At 52.3% G+C, this 21,494-nt stretch overlaps 2 protein-coding genes across 4 annotated transcripts; both read right to left on the bottom strand.

The window, feature by feature from the left end:
• Positions 1 to 664: 664 nt before the first annotated feature.
• On the bottom strand, positions 665 to 11,993 carry xdh (xanthine dehydrogenase). Its single transcript, XM_047577102.1, has 35 exons — positions 11,809 to 11,993; positions 11,108 to 11,165; positions 10,539 to 10,635; positions 10,271 to 10,379; positions 9,698 to 9,824; positions 9,460 to 9,521; positions 9,304 to 9,375; positions 9,147 to 9,227; positions 8,747 to 8,891; positions 8,538 to 8,630; positions 8,295 to 8,446; positions 8,081 to 8,174; positions 7,821 to 7,930; positions 7,552 to 7,736; positions 7,264 to 7,426; positions 7,089 to 7,178; positions 6,846 to 7,015; positions 6,070 to 6,196; positions 5,879 to 5,998; positions 5,683 to 5,779; positions 5,460 to 5,584; positions 5,219 to 5,352; positions 4,959 to 5,046; positions 4,309 to 4,395; positions 4,047 to 4,238; positions 3,815 to 3,960; positions 3,612 to 3,693; positions 3,430 to 3,525; positions 3,078 to 3,281; positions 2,948 to 3,000; positions 2,497 to 2,611; positions 2,256 to 2,321; positions 1,729 to 1,917; positions 1,481 to 1,648; positions 665 to 1,020 (listed from the first exon to the last, which is right to left on the bottom strand). The coding sequence occupies exons 1-35, from the start codon at positions 11,923 to 11,925 to the stop codon at positions 970 to 972; spliced, it is 4,065 nt and encodes a 1,354-aa protein (XP_047433058.1). The 5' UTR covers positions 11,926 to 11,993; the 3' UTR covers positions 665 to 969.
• A 643-nt stretch (positions 11,994 to 12,636) lies between these two features.
• Positions 12,637 to 20,701, bottom strand: LOC125000626 (adenylate cyclase type 8-like). Of its 3 annotated transcripts, XM_047576171.1 has the most exons (23): positions 20,297 to 20,701; positions 19,831 to 20,060; positions 19,225 to 19,419; positions 18,867 to 19,106; positions 18,558 to 18,786; positions 18,324 to 18,473; positions 18,136 to 18,242; positions 17,925 to 18,036; positions 17,689 to 17,816; positions 17,471 to 17,629; positions 17,157 to 17,391; positions 16,897 to 17,070; positions 16,708 to 16,808; positions 16,316 to 16,517; positions 16,035 to 16,234; positions 15,810 to 15,891; positions 15,572 to 15,730; positions 14,238 to 14,384; positions 14,074 to 14,166; positions 13,855 to 13,969; positions 13,641 to 13,765; positions 13,441 to 13,539; positions 12,637 to 13,366 (listed from the first exon to the last, which is right to left on the bottom strand). In XM_047576171.1, the coding sequence occupies exons 2-23, from the start codon at positions 20,043 to 20,045 to the stop codon at positions 13,172 to 13,174; spliced, it is 3,462 nt and encodes a 1,153-aa protein (XP_047432127.1). In that variant the 5' UTR covers positions 20,046 to 20,060; positions 20,297 to 20,701; the 3' UTR covers positions 12,637 to 13,171. The 3 variants fall into 3 exon arrangements, with proteins under 3 accessions (XP_047432127.1, XP_047432126.1, XP_047432128.1); XM_047576170.1 differs by having other exon boundaries at positions 18,136 to 18,473; XM_047576172.1 differs by lacking the exons at positions 12,637 to 13,366; positions 13,441 to 13,539 and having other exon boundaries at positions 13,642 to 13,765; positions 14,238 to 14,329; positions 18,136 to 18,473.
• Between the last annotated feature and the right edge of the window lie 793 nt (positions 20,702 to 21,494).

Genomic DNA, 21,494 nt, shown 5'->3' with positions numbered 1-21,494 from the left:
CCAGCTCAAACAAACACACTGGACGGAAATAGCTGGTCGGCCTCGCATATAAATATACTATATGTTGCTAGCTAGCCACAGAGTGAATACTTCCTTAACTAGAAACATACAAGATGGTGGCAGGAGCTTCAATTTGATCAAACTCCATGAGACGTGACCTCAAAACAAAACCCCTCACCCCACATCCTCACCCCACGCTGCTGCAAAAGATGATGAATGACCCAGTAAGCCACAATATATGGTAGAAAAGAAGATGGCCGCCCCAGTTTTCACCATCTTGTGACCAGAAACAGGACAAATATTGAAGGAAAAGGTTGAAGAAGCCAAACTATAGCAGTAACTGGGGCGGCCATCTTGTTCTGTGACCAGAAATAGTCACCTTCTATTAACAGAACCCCCATTATTGTTTTCTTCTACTCCTTCATCCCATATTTCGTCTTCTTTTACTTCTTTTTTCAAAATGGCTGCCTCCTTACCGCCATACTTCAGTTTCTTCTACATTTTCCTTCAATATTTTGGTCCATTTCTGGTCACAACAAGATGGAAAACATTGGGGCAGCCATCTTGTTCTGGCAAAAAACAAGATGGTGGCCGTCATTCCTGCCATACTATGGCTTGGTGACTGGTCGGCCATCTTTATTTACAGCTGAAACAGAACCAGGACTAAAATGACGACATCTTTATTCTGAGGAGAACATTACAGTGGATCATTTATTTGACAGACAGTGAAAAACTCATGTACATCAAAGTTCTTGTAACAGTTCTGAATCAGTGAATCTCTTTAGTGTTTAAATAAAAACGTTCTCCAGGGTTCTACGTGGAACCGGGAGCATTAAGTGAAGGTTCATTCAGGTCATAATTTATAGAATAAGAATAAAACAAGGTTTCAGAGCAGATTCCTCCAGCACCAGCACCAGCACCAGGAAACGTCTTCTAGTCCAGATGTCAATCAGCTGAAGGATCTGAACCCTACACCTGCACAGACCAGGGTCTGAAGGTTCCCGCCTCGGCAGGAGGACACTGCAAGAGAAGAAACCAGACCTCGTGAGGAAGCTGCTTTCAGTTCAGTAATGTTGGATCCCCAGATCCCCGACTCCTGACCCCAGATCCCAGATCCCAGGTCCCTGACCCATTGATTCTAATTGACCCTCTGGGATAAATATTTTTTATCTGATTCTGGACCCTGACCTCTTGCCCTAACCCCTAGCCTTGACCTCCTGACCCCTGACTCCTAGCATTAGCCCTTAGCCTTGACCCCGTACCCTTACCCCTAGCCCAGACTCTGATCTCTAGCCTTGACCCTTGATCCCATCCCTAACCTCTTGACCCACAAAGCCTGACACTTGACCTCCTAACCCCTTGACCCCTAGCCCTAAGCCCTAAACCCTGAACCCTAAGTCTGACTCTTGACCCCTGACCCCGACCCCTTACATACTGTCCCCCAGTAAAACCCCTCTGGAGGTCTCTGGAGAGCTCGTACCAGTTTGGTGAAGCGGTCGCTGCAGGCGATGCGGATTCTCTCAGTGGAGGCGGGGCTATCCAGCCTGAACGGTCCGCTGAGGCCCGACTCCGCCCGGGCGGCGCTTATGGCGTCTTTGATGGCGAAGAACACGGAGGATGCCAGGAAGAGAGGAGGCTCGCCGACGGCCTAGACCAGAACCAGAACCAGAACAAATGCTCAGTTTAACATCCCTACGACGGCGGGCATTTTGAATGTGGCAGCGTTACCTTGGAGGCGAAGATGGCCTTGTCGTTAGGGGCGTCGCGGAGCAGGGAGACGGTGAGCTGGGTGGGGATGTCCCCAAAGGCCGGGATCTTATAAGAACCAGGACCCCGAGTGAGGAGGACGCCCTCGGGGGAGTACTGAAGCTCCTCCAGGGTGAAGAGACCCAGACCCTGCATGAAGGCCCCCTCCACCTGAAGAGACAAGAGGACTCTTAGATCTGAGGAGGTGTCTCGCCTAAAGAGACAAAAAAAACAAGACTGTCTCTAGAACCGCATCTCTGGTCTCTGTTGACCCTGGTCTCTGTGGACCCTGGTCTTTATGGACCCTTGTCTCTTTGTTGTCAGTTGTTTTTGGATCTTATGAAATATTGAGACAGAAGAAGAAACTCTGACATGATGACTGTGACATTTAAAGTTTCTCTGTTAGCACGAGGCTAGCTGGTTAGCTCTAGCTATGTTGTTAGGTTCTAATGAGACCCAGCATGGGCGGTTGTTTGATAGATTTAGAGTCTGACGTTGTGGAGACTCACCTGTCCGATGTCTATGGCCGGGTTCAGACTGTGACCTACGTCCATCACTATGGTGGTGCTTAGGTTCTATAGGAAACATTAGATTCAGGAGAACACGTTTCATTTTCAGTTTAGAAGAAGTGACGACCAACCCACGTCTCCTGGTTTCAACTTTCTTTCTGATAGGTTCCTATAGTTTGCGCTAACGCTTTAGCTTCAAAACCAGGGAGGCTACAACTGATGCTCGTTAGCTCGTGCCGACCTTGTGAGCTCCAGTCAGGCAGTCGATCTCCACCTCTGAACACGCCACTCCGTTGGTGAAGTAGTTGAACACTCGGCCGGAGTTTGAGTTGAAGTCATAGCCGAGATCCGGAGTCCTGAGAAAAGACAAGAGACGGCAAAGTCTCTTAGGGAGTTTCTTGACCTCTGACCCCTAGACCCAACCTCATTTTGAAAACTGTTAAAACCCATTTTTATTCTTTGGCTTTAAACCCAGCATGAGACCAGGGTTTACCCTAACCCTTTAGCCCCTGGCCTTTAGCTCCTAGCCTTAGCCCCTGACCTTTAGCTCCTAGCATTAGCCCCTGACCTCTAGCCCTGACCCTGAGCCTTTACATGTTGTTCCTACTGTCCCACAGTAAAACCCCACTGGAGAGTCGGAGGTCTCTGGAGACCTTGAACAGCGCTAACAGAACCGGCGGCGGTGGACTCACTTGAAAAAGCCGTTGGCGCTGAGGTTGACTCTGTCGAAGTACGCCGCCTTCACCTACGACACAAACATAAAACACGTCAAACAAAAACCCCTTCAACAGAACCTCCACCCAACGGGCCAGCCCTGCTCACCCAGTCCTCCCATGATCCTGTGGGGTTCCTGGTCCTGTACGGCTCCAGGCGCTTCACCAGGACCGCGCAGGCGTTCTGCACCGCAGCGCCGTTCAGGTCCGAGGAGGCGGAGGCGGCGGTGGGGCTGGTGTTGGGGACTGTGTTGGTGCTGGTCTCTGAGATGTGGATCTTTGAACAAGGGATACCCAGAACCCTGCTGGCAACCTGGCAACGCAAACCTCGGTTAGCTTAGCATGAGGCTAACTGTACGCAGATGATGACGTATTATTCATTGATGAAAACTTTGCTGCATAAGATTCTCCTGGTCAGTTCAGAAAGTAGTGAAAAGGAAGGAAGGGAGGTGAGTCTGTACCTGGACCATCTTGGTGTGTAGACCCTGTCCCATCTCGGTCCCCCCGTGGGTCAACAGAACCGAACCGTCTGTGTAGATATGAACCAGAGCTCCAGCCTGGAGACAAAATGAGACACTCAGTCACAGGAAGACCAGACCTGGATCAGACCAGACTTGGCTCAGACCAGATGTTGGTTTCAGACCTGGTTCAGGAAGGTCGCCGTGAAGCTGATGCCAAACTTGGTGGGGACCACGGCCAGGCCTCGTTTGGTCCAACGGTTCTGTCTGAGACCAGAACAAGAAACATAGATCAGGACTAGATCACAGGACTCTAGTAGACTTTGGTGGACTCTGGTGGACTCTGGTCATTTGCAGCTGCTGCAGGTTTTGGTCTGGCTGGTCTTACCTGTTGTGGAGGTCGATGGCGGCCCGTCGTTGCTCGTATCCGGAGCGGGACAGACACTCGTCCCAGCAGCGGTCCAAGGTGAGACGGTCCAGGACCTGGTTGTAGGGCGTCAACTCTCCTTCCTGGTACAGGTTCAACCGCCTCACCTGCAGAAGGAAGGAGACGCTGATTGGATGCAGCTGGTGGACCAGAGTCCACCCTCTCACCTCTGGGTGTGGGTTCAGGGACAGACCTCCTCAGTCGACCGCCCCAGAGTCTGAGCCACGTCCGTCATCCAGCTCTCGGCGATCATCATGCCCTGGGGTCCTCCGAAGCCCCTGAAGGCCGTGTTGGACGGCAGGTTAGTGCGGCACAGGAACCCTCGGCCGCGGACGTTGGCCACGCTGTAGGAGTTCTCCATGTGGAACAGAGCGCGCTCCATGATCTCCAGAGACGGACGAGAACGTCAGAACATCGTCGGCAAAGAGTCGGAGGAGGACGAAAGAGATACTCACCGACAGAGACAGGTCCAGGGAGTTCCCCACGTTACTGTAGTAGGACACGTCCAGAGCCACGACCTTACCGCTGCTCAGAAAACCCACCTGCAGAACACCGGAACACAGGGACACAAGAACACCACAACACAACAACACAAGAACACAACAACACCACAACACATCAACACCAGAACACAACAACACAACAACACCAGAACACAAGAACACCAGAACACCAGAACACCAGAACACCGGAACACAAGAACACCGGAACACAAGAACACCATAACACCAGAACACAACAACACAACAACACCAGAACACAACAACACAACAACACCAGAACATAACAACACAGCAACACCAGAACACAACAAGTCATGGAGAACACAAGACAACAAGAACACCAGAACACAACAACACATCAACACCAGAACACATCAACATCAGAACACAACAACACAACAACACAGAAACGCAGAAACACCAGAACACAACAAGTCCAGGAGAACACAAGACAACAAGAACACAGGAACATGGGAACATGACAACACAAGAACAGGAACAAACACAGGAAAAAGAATGAGAACGAGGAGACGTTCTAGTCTCAGCTAAGAAATGGCAGTGGAGCCTATGAGGAAACTCTCCAGCAGAGGGCAGCGTCCCACCTTGTATGTCCCGTAGAAAGGGTGTCTCCCTCCAGTGATCAACATGTCCTCGTCTCTGTCCAACATGCACCTGACCGGCCTCTTTAGCCTGGAACACAGAACCACGTTCCTCACTCAGAATTACTTTACTGATCCCAGGGGGAAATGACTTTTCGTTGCAGCAGCTCTGACCCAAAGTGTAACGGTGTTTAGAACAAAGATTATTATCAGAATAAGTAAGAGACACAGTTCATTAAACCTAATAGAACTGTTCCACCTACTTGTTTGCTGCCACGGCGACGACCGAGGACAAGATGGTGGTCCGGCTTTCCTTCCCTCCGAAGCCCCCGCCCATCCTCTTCACCCGGACCACCACCCGGTTAACGGGTACGTCCAACACCTCCGCCACCACAGCCTGGACCAGAGCACAGAGTCAGAGTCACTTCACCTGGGTTCACCTGAGTTAATGGTTACCTGTGTTAACAGTTACCTGAGTTAATAGTTACCTGTGTTCATAGTTACCTGTGTCTTGGTGGGTGCCTGGGTGGAAACGAAGAGCTCCATCTCTCCATCTTCTCCTCGAGGAACAGCCAGAGTGACGTTCGTCTCCAGGTAGAAATGTTCCTGACCCCCAATGTGCATCTCACCTGACAATCAATCAATCAACCAATCAATCAATCAATCAATTAGGGATTAACACCTGACTGGCCATCTGGCTGGAACCAGGGGGAGGAGACAGTCCTACCTTCCAGGATGTGGTCAGCTTGTTTAAACCCCGCCTCCATGTTTCCCTTCTGGATGGTTCTGATCGGATGATAGAAGGACTGGGCAGCGATGGCCTCCTGTCAATCAAACACAGGTGTATCAGGTGTTTCAGGTGTGTTTTCAGGTGCGTTTTCAGGTGTGTTTTCAGGTGTGTTTTCAGGTGTGTTGGGTCTCACCTGGATGGTGACGATAGGCTGCAGCTCCTCATACTGGACCCTGACGGCCTTGGCAGCTCTCTGCGCGTGGAGCTGAGTGTCGGCCACCACGGCGCCAATGATGTGTCCCACACAGGTCACCTGTACAGAGGACAGACCTGTCAGTCGGGCCCCACCCAGCCTCCTGATTGGCCTAGCCATCAGAAACTCACCTTGCCGTCAGCGAGGACGGTCTCGTCATGTACGATGGCTCCGGTGGCGTTGCTACCAGGGACGTCCTCAGCGAACACGCAGCACACGAAGCCAGGACAACGTTCTGCTTCTGACACATCTACAGACCTGCAAAACACACCTGGTTACACCTGGTTCCTACAGGTGTGTGTCTTACAGGTGTGTGTCCTACAGATGTGTGTCTTACAGGTGAGTGTCTTACAGGTGTGTGTCCTACAGATGTGTGTCTTACAGGTGTGTGTCTTACAGGTGAGTGTCCTACAGATGTGTGTCTTACAGGTGAGTGTCTTACAGGTGAGTGTCCTACAGATGTGTGTCTTACAGGTGAGTGTCTTACAGGTGTGTGTCCTACAGATGTGTGTCTTACAGGTGAGTGTCTTACAGGTGTGTGTCCTACAGATGTGTGTCTTACAGGTGAGTGTCTTACAGGTGAGTGTCCTACAGGTGTGTGTCCTACAGGTGAGTGTCTTACAGGTTTGTGTCTTACGGGTGTGTGTCCTACAGGTGAGTGTCCTACAGGTGAGTGTCTTACAGGTGTGTGTCTTACAGGTGAGTGTCTTACAGGTGAGTGTCCTACAGGTGAGTGTCTTACAGGTGAGTGTCCTACAGGTGTGTGTCTTACAGGTGAGTGTCTTACAGGTGAGTGTCCTACAGGTGAGTGTCTTACAGGTGAGTGTCTTACAGGTGAGTGTCCTACAGGTGAGTGTCTTACAGGTGTGTGTCCTACAGGTGAGTGTCCTACAGGTGAGTGTCTTACCGTATGGTGGCGTGAGCCTTGCTGCTGGTGATCAGCGCCAGGTAAAGCTCGTTCTCGTACAGCGGCATGTCGTCGCAGTAAACCGCCTCACCTGTGGCCTGCTTCATGGCCGACAGGTGCATCATGGGACGGCCCACTACGTCGTCCTGGCTCTGGCCCTCTGGCACCGCCTACAGGAGGAGACAGAGATGACACACCTGGACGGACGGGTGGTTTCCATGGTAACCCGGGTGAGTGTCGTACCTGGTAGAGCTGGACGCTGGACGCCGTCTCTGGGCGGAACTCCTGGATGGCGCTCTGACACTCTGGCCCCGCCTCCTCCACGCTGACACCCTGAAGGAGGAACAGGAAACACTTGGTCACATGGTCACATGGTCACATGATGCTTGACTGAGGCTGTTTTTAAACGAAGAGGAACCTGGAGGCGGAGCTTCTGCAGCACCGTCAGGTAGAACTTGTAGAAGAGGCTCAGGGCCAAAGTTCTCCGGTACGTCACCATGCCTCCTGGGGCCGAGGGGTCAAGGGTCATCTCCTCAGCCAATGAGGAACAAGCATCCTGTAGAAGCTCCTCCCCCCACGACCTGCACCGCAACAGACAGTGTTACACCACCTCCTCCTCCTCTGCTTCCACCACCTCCTCTTCCTCTTCCTCCACCTCCTCCTCTTCCTCCACCTCCTCCTCCTCCTCCTCCTCCTCTCCTCCTACCTTCCTCTCAGCCTCTTAGCCGTCTCTGTGGCTAGCTGCGTGCTAGCTGCCATGCCTCCGTAGCTTAGCATCAGTTCCTCCACTACGTTGGTCTGGGGGGAGAAGGTGACGCTCATCGCCGCGGTAACGATGCTGATGTCATCCTCACGTCGACGAGACAGTTTGAAGGCGGAGACGAACTGAGTCTGAGGAATGAATGAGTGAATTAATTAAAAAGTTAATTGATTAATTGACGAGTTAATGAGTGAATGAGTGAACGCTGGACAGACCCTCTTGCTGTGGGGGACGTGGACGGAGACGAGGACTTCCTGTGGCCGTACGATGGTCTTCCTGTAGCCGGTGAAGAAGCCGTCGTCCATCCGGACCACACGGCATCCCTCTGAGGACATTCATTCAGACACACACCCTTTCAGAATAAAACCACTACCCTTTCAGAATGAAAGTGTCATCCTTTCAGAATACAAGCATTAGAATGAAAGAGTTACACTTTAAGAATGAAACCACTACCCTTTCAGAATAAAAGCGTTACCTTTGTCCATCAGGGTGAGTCTGCAGCCGGTGGCCATGAACACAGGGTTCAGGTCTGAGATGGGGCTGGCAGTCATGATGTTTCCCCCGATGGCCTGAAACACAGAGAAACTCAGCTCTCCCAGGGGTCCTGAACTAAACGCTGGCTCCTCCTACTGGTCCTCAACTACCTAGTGACTCAGTCTCCTAGTGTATCTTAGCTTAGCATAGCTCACCGCTACGTTGCGTATCTGGGCCCCAGCGAACCAGTGCAGCTGCTCCAGGATGGCGAGGTAGACCTGGGTCTGGTGCTGAGGAAGAGTCTCCACCTCCTTCCTCAGCACCGCCCCCATGTGGCTGAGCGTGCACGCTGCACCGAACTCGATCCCTGCAAACGTAGCATCGTTAGCATCGCGTCAGCTGCTGTTAGCTAACATTTAAACATACTGACATGCTAACATGCTAACGTGCTACGTTACCGTCGTCGGTGTGAGTCACTGCGTTGAGTTCAGGGATGAAGGCCGGGGCCAGGATGACGGGATAGACCATGTTCTTAAACTTTACCTCAATCCCTGGAGGAACACGGTGAACGAATGAACGAGTGAACGAATGAATGAGTGAACGAATGAATCATTGAACGAATGAGTGAGTGAGTGAGTGAGTGAGTGAGTGAGTGAGGCAGACTGACCTACTTCCGTGTTTCCCACCACCACTTTGGAGTCAGGATGTTTCCACTTCAGCTCCAGGAACTGGTCCAGGTTTCCAGGCTGGATCCAGGTGGTCCGGTCGCCACGGAAACACAGAGTCTGTGACCTCTGACCCTTAGAGAGAGCCTAGGAGACGATGGGGTTAGTGTGTGTGAGTGTGTGTTAGTGTGTGTGTGTGTGTGTTAGTGTGAGTGTTAGTGTGTATGTGTGTGTGTTAGTGTGTGTGTGTGTGTGTGTGTGTGTGTGTGTGTGTGTGTGTGTGTTAGTGTGTGTGTGTTAGTGTGTGTGTGTGTGTGTGTGTGTGTGTGTGTTAGTGTGTATGTGTGTGTGTTAGTGTGTGTGTGTGTGTGTGTGTGTGTGTGTGTTAGTGTGAGTGTGTACCATGAGCTCAGGGGGGAAGATGACTTCCTGTGTGGGGTCAAAGGGCGTAAAGTCGGAGGCGTTGAACAGCGTGCTGACTTCCTGTCCAGACAGAAAGACTTTCAGATTAAAAGCTTCTTCTCTGGAACCACCAGAAACATTAAAGACTCAGACTTACATCAGCTTCCTTCCCATTGGTCATACAGCAGCCCTGGCCCCGCCCCCTGCCTCCACAGCAGCCGCCGCCATCCTGGAGGAAGAGACAGGCTAGCGTTAGCGTTAGCGTTATTCAGAGGACAGATCAGAACCTCTGAACCGTGAAATGGGTCCTGACCTTGGTCATAGTGCGGAACCCGTCCAGGATCGGTCTGTAGCCTGTACACCGGCACAAGTTCCCTGAAAGCATCGTCACACGTTAGCCTGGTTACCGTGGTTACTGATACAGAGGGACCACGTTAGCCTGGTTACCGTGGTTACTGATACAGAGGGACCATGTTAGCTTTGTTACTATGATTAGGGCTACAGAGAACATTAGAAGATGTCATGATGATGTCATGATGAGGTCATGATACCTTGGAAGGCTTCCTCCACGTCGGCCATCTTGGGTGTGGCGTTGTTCCTCAGGAGGGCGTACATGGACATGACGATGCCCGGGGTGCAGAAGCCGCACTGAGAGCCGTGAGCCAATGAGATTCTCTCCTGGACCAGAAGACAATTAACACTAGACGTTAGCCTGTTAGCATGTTAGCATGTTAGCGTGTTAGCGTGTTAGCGGGTTAGCTACGGTCGGGGGCTGGGACCAGTTATTACTCGGTTGTTCCAAAAATAAGAACAGAATTGTGTGAGAAAGCTTTTAGATTTTTACACCAGATTATTGGAATAAATTTCATCCTGAACATGAACCTCTCAGCTGTTCATTGTGTTTATGTTTAGTTCTTTCTTATTACCGTATGTTATCAGACATTATAGTTATATACTATTCTGTGTGAATGTCTGGTTCTTCCACGTCATGCTGCTCGGCTTGTGCCTTAAATTGGCCCCAGGGACAAATGAAGCTTCTGGATGTAAATGTAAATGTGACCAGATCTTCTCTCTCTCTCTGTTTCTTGTTAGTTCCTGTGTTGCTTGTCAAAGGACGTCCTCACCTGGACGGGGTGGAGCTTCCTCGCCACGCTGCCGATTCCCTCCACCGTTGTCACGGCAACCAGGTGCAGGGAGCAGAGGGGCGCGAGGCAGGCGTTGACGGCGTGATGACTGGACGCGGTTAAGGATCAATGTTCTGCTTCTGGAGACGGCGTGAAATGGGTCGGGGTCTGACACAGTCAGCTGGGAGCACATGACTGCAGCTGACAGGACGCCTCATTCACTCACTCACTCACTCACTCATTCATTCATCACGGACGCAGAGGATACAGCAGCCGTCTGGCGGGCGCCTGGTAGCGGGACACCATGACGGTGCAGGCCCCACAGCCGCCCTCAGCACAGCCCAGCTTGGTCCCGGTCAGAGCCACTGGAGACACACAGCGGATGCTAACAGTTAGCATCCAGCAGCAACAATGAGCCATAAATAACCACAACAAAGAGGAACATTATGGAAGCATTTACTATTAGAAAACATGCAGCAGCAGCTTCATGGACCAATCGCTGAGGTGTGTTTGAGTAAAGGCTCATTTTATATTTGATTCACTGATAAAATGACATATTCCTTCAGTTACTTTGTCCTAAATAATGGGATGATGGGAGGTTGATGTTGATGCCAGATTAGACCCTGTGACGGCCGCTTTCGGCCCGCGTGCCTTATGTTTGACTCTGATTGGCTCAGGTGCTGAACCTTTGTGTTGTTGTCATTACAGTCACTGACCTCGGCCGCCGTAAACCAAACCCCATGCAATAAAAGGCAGATTTAAGAGCAGCTTTAGGTTGTTCAGCTGTAAAATCAAACGACACTAAAGTGCGTAAAGTGCGTGTTCATGTGTTCATACACTGTCTCCTCAGGTAGGTGAGCAGGGTCATCTCAGGGTCTGGGTTCTTCTCCACGATCTGCAGAAAAAACAGACAAACAAACCGTCGTAAAACATCTCAGATCTGAGTAAAAATTAACTGAGAATAAAACGGCCACAAAGTGACATGGACTCTGGTCTGAGAGCTGAATAAACAGAGCTGTCACATTTTAACTCGACACGTCCAGTTTCAACATGTAAACCATTCAAATCTCATGCAAACATCGATTAATATCACATTCATATAATATGCATCGTCTTTCTCTTTTATTTTCTATATGAATATAGACAGACACAGACAGATAGATAAACAGATAGATTGATAGATAGATCTGACCTGTACTACCTCTGTAATGTCAATAATCCCTAGACTTAATGTTTACACTTGGACTTTAGTGTCTTTCCTCATCCAGTCATGTTTACATCCATGGACAAGTCTGAACATTTATTTGTGTATTTATTGTGGTCTAGTTGTTACTGAGTTTTGTTCTATTTTGTGTTATTTAAAGGTGTTTCTTAAATAAAGTTTTCTGGTTCTATTTTCTGTTTTATTTTACTTTATTACTGACACATTATTTTTAGCGGATCATCAGTCATTCTAAGTCTGTATCTCAGGACGGTGAACAACAAGAACTCCATTTGAAATCTGTCTAATTTAACGTGAGTGAAGATTTTTTTTCTACCTTCTTTCCGTTAACGAAGAAGATGAGCTCATCAGACCGAGACCCGGACCCGGTCTCGGGATCGGCCGTAGTTCCGTTGGTGTGCATCGCGCTGCCGGTCTGCTGTGTCCCCTCCATGATGCTGGTCTTCAATGATCCGGAGCGTCCGCCGCTCGGAGGCTCGTCTCCCAGCGGAGAGGTGTGACCCCCCCCCCGCCTCCTCCCCCGGTCTCTCCCCCCGCCTCTCCCCCCGCCTCTCCCCCGGTCTCTCCCCCCGCCTCTCCCCCCGGTCTCTCCCCCCGGTCTCGGACCCACCCCGGTCTCTCCCCCTCCCCGGTCTCGGACCCCCTCCCTGATGGATTAGTTCCAAAATGACTGATTCCTCTCGTGTGTTAAAAAGACGGAACGGGACCGATCGTTGACCCTGACGGGAGATTAGCTGTTAGCTAATCATTCACAGTGAGGTCAAAGGTCATCGATTACAGAAGATTACACGTATTTGTTTTTATAAATCAGCCAGTAATTAATATATTAATGAATAATTAGTTAAAGGTTTATGTGAAATAGTTTAAAAGTCAAATGAGTCAAAAATTACAGATGAACCAGTGAAACCTGCCAGCATTAGCTTTAAGTCTGTTAGCATTAGCTTCAGTCTGATAGCTTTAGCCAAAATATGCTAGCTTTATCCTCAGTCTGTTAGCATTAGCTTCAGTCTGCTATCTTAGGCATCAGTCTGTCATCTTCACCCTTTAGCATCTGTAAGCTTAGGCTTGAGTCTGTTAGCTTTAGCCTCAGTCTGCTAGCATGTACAGTAGCACAATAAACACAAACATGTCTAGTTTGAGGAACTTTGTTTCTAAACATCTTTATTTCAAGTTTAGTTCAAACTGTATAAAACGGTTAAACGTCAACACGTTCAAATCAGGTTTTTCTTTGTAAATCTTCTGCCTCTGGTGACAAATTCATAGAAGTATTCCTAAAAGGGTTTCAATAGCTTTAGCCTGTTAGCCTTAGCATCAGTTTGTTAGCTTTAACTTCTGTTTAACCTCAGGAGTTTAGCTTTAGCATCAGCCTGTTAGCCAAATACTCAGTCAGATAGCTTTAATGTGTTAACCTCATCCTCAGTCTGTTAGCTTTAGCCTGTTAGCCTCAGCCTGTTAGCTTTAGCCTGTTAGCCTCAGCCTCGGTCTGTTAGCTTTAGCCTGTTAGCCTCAGCCTCAGTCTGTTAGCTTTAGCCTGTTAGAAGTGTTTCTCAGTGAGATGTGATACTCCACACAGTACTTCCTGGGTGCATACCACAAAGTATTATGGGAGCTGTAGTTCCAGTTGTTTATTTTGTAAAGCTCCGCCTCCAGGAACCAATCAGAGGATCCTCCTCCTTCTCCTAGGACGCATCCACCAGGTGAAAGCCTCCGTTCTCCTCACGGAGCTTCTCCCTCTTCCGGGCCTGGATCAGACTGTAGACCACGGCTCCCAGCGTGTTCCTGGTCAAGCTCCGCCCACCACCGCCGCCGCCGCCGCCGCCGCGCTCCGGGAAGCTGGACTGCTCCCCCCGCCCACTCACGAAGAAGGTGCGGATCTGAGGCAGGAACAGGAAGTGTGTCAAACTGGAAGAGCTGACGTGATGTCAGTAAGGAAGGGGTGTGGCCTCACCTTCCCGTGGCGTTCGCTGACTCCTTTGACGTAAATGTTCCCTCTGAGCTGCCGTAGGAAGCCCCTCTCCACCAGGATGCAGCTGGTGGCCTCCGGCACCTGACAGGAAGGGGAGGGGTCAGCGGAGGTACCAGGGCAGGGCTGAGGCGGGAGGGCGGAGTCAGAGGGGCGAGGGGGCGGAGTCAGAGGGGCGGGCTCACCTGGATGGTGCCGCTGACCCCGGTGCTCTCCATCCTGCTCGCCATGTTCACGGTGGAGCCCCAGATGTCGTACTGAGGTTTGGTGGCTCCGATCACACCTGCAATGACGGGACCGTGGGCCAGACCTGAGGGGCGGAGCCAAGACTGGTTTAGATAATCCGGGGTCAGAGGTCAGGGGGCGGGGTCAGGGCTGGGAGGGGGCGGGGTCTCATACCGACTCTGAGGGTGAAGCTGCTTCCTGTCAGAGTGTTGATGTGTCTCAGAGTTTCCTGCATGGCCAGAGCCAACAGAGCCAGCTGAGGGAGGTGAAACCAGACGTCCTCACACTCCTGACACACACACACACACACACACACACACACAGAGTCACATGGGTGGAGGTCAAAGGTCAGGCAGGTGGTGGTCGTCACGGTGACGCAGCAGCAGCTCCCACCTTCCTGTCTGGAGAGAGGCCTGACGCCGCCATGTAGGAGCTACCGATGGTTTTAATCTTCTCCACATCCTGGAAGTAGATCTCCTCCAGGAGCTGGACACAAGGAGACAAGACATGAGGAGGAGCAGGAGGAGCAGGAGGAGCAGGAGGAGTGAGGAGGGAACCTGGTCAAAGCCGGTGATGATGTCATTGAGGAGGCGGAGACTCTGGACTTGTTGATGAAGAACTTCCTGTTGTTGGTAGAAATCAGAGAATCCTGGAAGAGACGCGAACATGACTCCAACTCTCTGATAGGACTCAGAGTACAAGTCCTGGGACACACAGGGGACAGGGGACAGGTTAGAGACACACAGAGACACACAGGGGACAGGTTAGAGACACACAGGGGACAGGGGACGGGTTAGAGACACACAGGGACAGGTTAGAGACACACAGGGGACAGGTTAGAGACAGGTGAGGACAGGTTAGAGACACACAGGGGACAGGTTAGAGAGACACAGGGACAGGTTAGAGACACACGGGGGACAGGTTAGAGACAAACAGGGGACAGGGGACAGGTTAGAGACAAACAGGGGACAGGTTAGAGAGACACAGGGACAGGTTAGAGACACACGGGGGACAGGTTAGAGACAAACAGGGGACAGGTTAGAGACACACAGGGGACAGGTTAGAGACAAACAGGGGACAGGTTAGAGACACTCAGGGGACAGGTTAGACACAGACAGGGACAGGGGACAGGCTAGAGACACACAGGGGACAGGGGACAGGTTAGAGACACACAGGGGACAGGTTAGAGACAGACAGGGACAGGGGACAGGCTAGAGACACACAGGGGACAGGTTAGAGACACACAGGGGACAGGTTAGAGACACACAGGGGACTGGGGACAGGTTAGAGACAGACAGGGACAGGGGACAGGTTAGAGACACAGAGGGGACAAGGGACGGGTTAGAGACATACAGGGGACAGGTTAGAAAAACACAGGGACAGGTAAGAGACACACAGGGGACAGGTTAGAGACACACAGGGGACAGGGGACAGGTTAGAGACACACAGGGACAGGTTAGAGACACACAGGGACAGGTTAGAGACAGGTGAGGACAGGGGACAGGTTAGAGACACAGAGGACAGGGAAGGTAGAGAACAGGGGACAGGTTAAGAGACAGGTTAGGAAGGACAGGGGACAGGTTAGAGACACACAGGGACAGGGACAGGTGAGGACAGGTTGAGAAGGACAGACGTGAGAGGGACAGGTAAGACAGGTAGGAAGGGACAGGTGAGGACAGGTGGAAGTTAGAACAAGGCAGTGAGACAGGTTAGAGACAGGTGAGGACAGGAGACAGGTGAGGACAGGTTAGAGACACACAGGGACAGAGACAGGTGAGGACAGGTTAGAGACAGCTGAGGACAGGTGAGGACAGGTGAGGACAGGTTAGAGACAGGTTAGAGACAGGTTAGAGACAGGTGAGGACAGGTGGGGACAGGTGAGGACAGGGACCTCGTGGCTGCGCTCTCTCTCCAGGAAGTGCTGGACCACGTGGGGCGGCAGGATGTTGAGGAGGAGACATTCGTTCAGCTCCCTCAGCTCCTTCATGTCCTCCACCTCCTTCTTGGCCTGGAGACGCCACAGGAAGTCCAGCCGCGCCGTGGCCTCCAGCTACCAACGAAGAAGAGACGTCAGCCATGACAGGTGCCCACCAGAGATCAGGTGTCCCCCCGTCCTCACCTGTCCTCACCTGTCTGCTGTTGTAGAGGACGGCCACCACGAACATGACCATGAGGACGACACACGCTCCTCTCCCACACAGCTGATGGGACCTGAAAGCACCACGCCACGGTTAGCGGTCTCCTGAGCGTAGCGTCTGAACACCTGAACGTAGCGTCCGAACACCTGAACGTAGCGTTTGAACACCTGAACGTAGCGTTTGAACACCTGGACGTAGCGTCTGACAGCAGCTCACCTGTGCGTCTGGATGATGTAGGCGTAGAGGGCGGTGACCAATAGGAGGACGGCGACCTGCAGAACGCAGCTGAGCCGCAGGAAGACGGCGCACGTCACCATGGCAACGACCCCAGTGCAGATGTTGACCTCAGCCCAGGTAGAGGGGGGCGGGGCCAACGGGGCGTCACTGCTGGGTACCTCCGACCAATCACACCACAGCTAGAGGAGAGGAAGAGGAGGCAGGTGACACAAGCCCCGCCCACACGCCAACAGGAGGAAGAGGAGGGGGAGGAGACTGACCAGGTGGGAGGAGCCCACTCCCAGGTTGATGGTGATAGCCGTTAGCGTTAGCATCGTTCGGATCGTCTTGGTCTCGTGAACCCAGCAGCAGAGAGACTGGAGGGGGGCGGGGCAACGCTGAAACTCCTCCCCCAGAGTCAGGAGGAGGAGCAGGAAGTAAACCAGGCAGCTGACCAGGAAGACAGACACCAGGGGACACCACCTGAGGACAGACAGGTGTGAGGACAAGAGGACAGTACCTGGGGATAGGAGGACAGTATTCGGGGACAGGAGGACAGTATTGGGGACAGGAGGACAGTACCTGGGGACAGGAGGACAGTATTGGGGGCAGGAGGACAGTATTCGGGGACAGGAGGACAGGAGGACGGTACCTGGGGACAGGAGGACAGTACCTGGGGACAGGTCTCAGCAGTTGGACGACCATCAGCAGCAGCAACAGGATGAAGGAACAGACCATGTTGGACTTGAAGAGCTCGTCTCTCATCTGTGAGAACTGAGACACAAAGACACCTGAAACAGGCCCCGCCTCCACCCGTCTGCCCGCCCCCTGAAGTAAGCCCCGCCCCCTGGGGAGGAGCTACCTTGGCCTCCATGCTGGCGTCCTTGAACTCCTGGGTGAAGGAGGTGATGTTGTCCCTCCTCATGCGCCGGCTGCTCCTCTCCTCCAGGACCCGGCCGATCCTCTTGTGGACGTCCCTGGATCCTGGTCCCTGATTGGACAGCTGGGTCAGGGAGCCGCTGAAGGTGGACAGGATCTGGAGGGGACAGGGGACAGGGGACAGGGAGAACTGAGGACATAGACTGGGGACACATAGAGGACATATTGTCAGTGTGTCCTCACGAGGCTCATCCCCAGGATGTCCCCGAAGGGACGCTCCGCGGTCCACGTCCTCGTCTCCTCATAGCTGAGACGCCTGGTCCTCGGAGGCTCCGCCCCCTCCCGCGGCCCTGGGCGAATCAGGAATGTGTCGATGTTGTGTTTCCGTAGCAACGGGCTGCGGTCCCGGCCATGCCCCGCCTCCACCTCATAGACCCCGCCCAGGAAGTCAAGAGTGGCCCGAGAGACGTGGACCTGACTGAGGACACAGAGACACAGAGGCTGAGGACAGACTGAGGACAGACTGAGGACAGACTGAGGACATGGGGGGCGCTGACCCTGGGACTCCTGCAGCCTCCAGACTGTTGGCGATGTCCACGTCCCAGCTCCAGATGTCAAACTGCCACTTCTGGAGACCCAGGACGCCACAGAGGACAGAACCCGAGTGGACACCGATCCTCATGTCCACGTCCTGCTCCAGGTCCCGGCGGACGTACCTGCAAGGGGACACGTTAGTCCTGAGAGCCACAGGGGGACGGGGGGACGGGGACTTTACCGGATGGTGCTGATCATGCTGAGTCCCATGTCCACGCAGCAGCGGGCGTGTCCTCTGTGGGGCTCAGGGACACCAGAGACACAGTAGTAACAGTCTCCCAGGATCTTAATGCGGAGACACTGGTGCTCCTGGACAGGACAGAGACATTTAGAGACCTGAGACATTCAGAGGGGACACTGAAAGAATTGAGACATTCAGAGGACAGTCAGAGGACATGATAAGGGGACATCAGAGACCTCTGCTAATCTGTCGAAGCGAGCGAAGAGCTCGTTTAGCATCTTAACGAGTTCCTGAGCCGAGAGAATCAGGGACAGAGACGTGAACCCGATGATGTCAGCAAACAGGATGCTGAGGACACACAGAGGTTAGCAGGTTAGCAGCTAACAGGCTAACAGGTTAGCAGCTAACAGGCTAACAGAGACTAGCAGCTAACAGATGCTAACAGACCTGACGTCCTTGTAGTGGTGGATGTAGATCTTGTGGAGGAACTCGTCCATGTCTGAGATCATCTCCAGGACCAGGAACCGGGGCAGGATGGACATGACCAGACGCTCCTGGGGACAAAGAGACAGATGAGGACACAGGACAGAGGATGGACACGTAAGTACAGACAGGTGAGGACACAGAACCAGGACCTGTCTCTGGTTCTCTGTCTCCAGGTGGACTCGTCCCTCGATGCAGCGCCGTGTCTCCAGGAAGGACTGTCTCTGGGTCCGGTCCCACAGGAAGTGGATGAACAGGCCGGCGGTGTTCATGGCCAGGTGGAGCAGGGCCTGGGACAAGACCTGGACCAGGACCACAACCAGGACCATTAACAAAAACCAGCACCGTTAGTCGGGCCAGGACCAGGACCAGGACCAGGACCAGACCTTTGAGAGTGAGGTGCGGTTGCCGTAGTGACAGCAGGCGTCCACCAGGAGGTGCAGGACGGAGGTGGTTGTCCCGGCGATGATGGACCAGAGGAGGGGGACGGGGAGGAGGGTGTAGGTGGAGAAGACGCTGAAGAAGACGTACCAGGACTGGTCCCCATCAGACCAGCAGAGGACACCAGCCAGGACCTGGACAGTCTGAGACACCCAGGTGACCAGAGACAGACACCTGGACAGGACAGAGGACAGACAGGTGAGGACGGGTGAGGACAGGACAGAGGACAGAAAGGTGAGGACGGGGGCGTATACCTGAGCCACTGTGGTGATGACATCACTTCCTGTCTGGTCAGTACCAGCAGACTTAGCCCCGCCCACAAGGCCACAGAGAGGCCGGCCAGGCAGCCACAGGCCACGCCCCCCCAGCCCGGAGGCCACGTCAGCAGAGACACGAGGACGCGGGACAAGATGTCAATGGTGTTGGACACGACCAGAGACGTCCGTCTCTGAGACGAGGAGAACCGCTGGTAGACCTGCTCCAGGTCCTGAGACCTGGGACCAAAGGAGACCAGAGGAGACCAGAGGAGACCTGGATCAGAACAGAGCAGGACAGAGGACAGAGGAGGACAGACAGAGGACAGGTGTCCCCATTGTTGTTAATCTGAGTTACTTGAAGACGAGCTGCAGCGTGGGGAAGAAGACGCCTCGAACCGTCCGTCCACACGAGACCAGGAAGTCCCGGTCGCTAAGCGTGTTCTGATTGGTGGATGTTGCCATGGCGACGCTCTGGGTGGGATGGATACGAGCTGCAGAGGAGCGACGTTTCTGCCAGAGGGTTCCTCGAGAACCTTTGTTACGGATCTGCCTGAAAAACACGACTTCATCGGTTCTACTACGACATCACTGGTTCTACCTGTCGATGACATCACTGGTTCTAAGTGTCAATGACATCATTGGTTCTACCAGTCGATGACATCACTGGTTCTACGTGTTGACGTCACTGGTTCTACCTGTCAATGACATCACTGGTTCTACTTTTCGATGACATCACTGGTTCTACATGATGACATCACTGGTTCTAAGTGTCAATGACATCACTGGTTCTAACTGTTGATGACATCACTGGTTCTACCTGTCAATGACATCACTGGTTCTACTTTTCGATGACATCACTGGTTCTACATGATGACATCACTGGTTCTAAGTGTCAATGACATCACTGGTTCTAACTGTCGATGGCATCACTGGTTCTACATGATGACATCACTGGTTCTACCTGTTGATGTCAGCGATGTAGGCGTCGGTCACGGTGATGCGGTGCGGCCCCCTCTCTGGTCTCGGGGGGTTCAGGTGATGCTGGTCTATGATGGTCCTGATGGCGTTTTGCCAAAGCAGCTGTTTCCTCCGCAGGCCGGGGGCGGGGCTTATGTTTTCACTGAACGTGATGTCACTGGCATGCCGCGCCCCCTCAAGGTCACCGCCCTCAACCATGGTCACAGGGATCAGCTGATTGGGACAAGTTTAAAGGTGAGGACAGAGTCAACTCAGAGGACATGTTGATCGGGACAGTTTCGGAGGACAGGTCCCAGGACAGGTCCATGTCCCAGGACAGATCATCCAATCAGCTGATCTGATCTCTAATGGACTCATGTGAAATGTGACATAATAGTCCAGCTACAGGACACCACCAGGGACCAGGGACCAAGAACCAGGGACCAGGGACCAGATAGACTTGTACTCACTGAGTTGGTTCAGGTGCAGAGTCCAGCTTCATGCCTCCAGTCGTCCTCTGTCTCCAGGTTCTGACGAGGACGAGGACGAAGGTTTTTCTGTCTTTGAGTCTTTGAGTAATGAGCTGATGTCTTAATCTCTGAGACGAAGACAACGTCCGTCCATTAATCAGGTGGATTAACTCAGAGAGCCTCCAGGTGCATGATGGGACATTGGTGGACCAGGTCCAACCAGGTCAGACTGTGTCCAGGTAGAGGAAAGACATGGGTGGCGCCACCTGGTGGAACTATTTAAACCTGATAGACACCACATGGATGCTAGCCTGTTAGCCTGCTAGCTCTGGCTGCATCCACATTTTATTTTGAAAACCAGCTCCTCTGGTTGTGTTGCTTTCTTCTTCTTCTTCTTCTTCTTCTCATTCTCCTTCCATCTGATCCACTTCACGCTTCACCTTCACGGGTTCTGTTTAGAACGACCTAGAACATTTAGAAATGAGAACACACATCACTGGTTGTACCCGTTGATGACATTACTGGCCCTACCCGTCACTGGTTCTAGATCACTGGTTCTACCTGTCACTGGTTCTAGATCACTGGTTCTACCTGTCACTGGTTCTACATCACCGGTTATACTGGTCACTGGTTCTATATCACTGGCTCTACCTGTCACTGGTTCTAGACCACTGGTTCTACCTGTCACTGGTTCTACATCACTGGTTATACTGGTCACTGGTTCTATATCACTGGCTCTACCTGTCACTGGTTCTAGACCACTGGCTCTACCTTTCACTGGTTCTAGATCACTGGTTCTACCTCACTGGTTCCACCTGTCACTGGTTCTAGATCACTGGTTCTACCTCACTGGTTCCACCTGTCACTGGTTCTAGATCACTGGTTCTACCCGTCACTGGTTCTAGACCACTGGTTCTACCTGTCACTGGTTCTAGATCACTGGTTACACTGGTCACTGGTTCTATATCACTGGCTCTACCTGTCACTGGTTCTAGATCACTGGTTCTACCTCACTGGTTCCACCTGTCACTGGTTCTAGATCACTGGTTCTAGACCACTGGCTCTACCTGTCACTGGTTCTAAATCACTGGTTCTACCTGTCACTGGCTCTAAACCACTGAATACAAAGTGAAATGAAGGGTTAAATGTACAGTTAGAATTAATGCCCATTGTCCCTCTAATAAAATGAACGAATGAA

Source organism: Mugil cephalus, chromosome 23 (genome assembly GCF_022458985.1).
Source record: "Mugil cephalus isolate CIBA_MC_2020 chromosome 23, CIBA_Mcephalus_1.1, whole genome shotgun sequence".
NCBI classification, from domain to species: domain Eukaryota; kingdom Metazoa; phylum Chordata; class Actinopteri; order Mugiliformes; family Mugilidae; genus Mugil; species Mugil cephalus.
The sequence above is the reverse complement of the archived record's forward strand: the minus strand, read 5'-3'. Positions and strand labels throughout refer to the sequence as shown.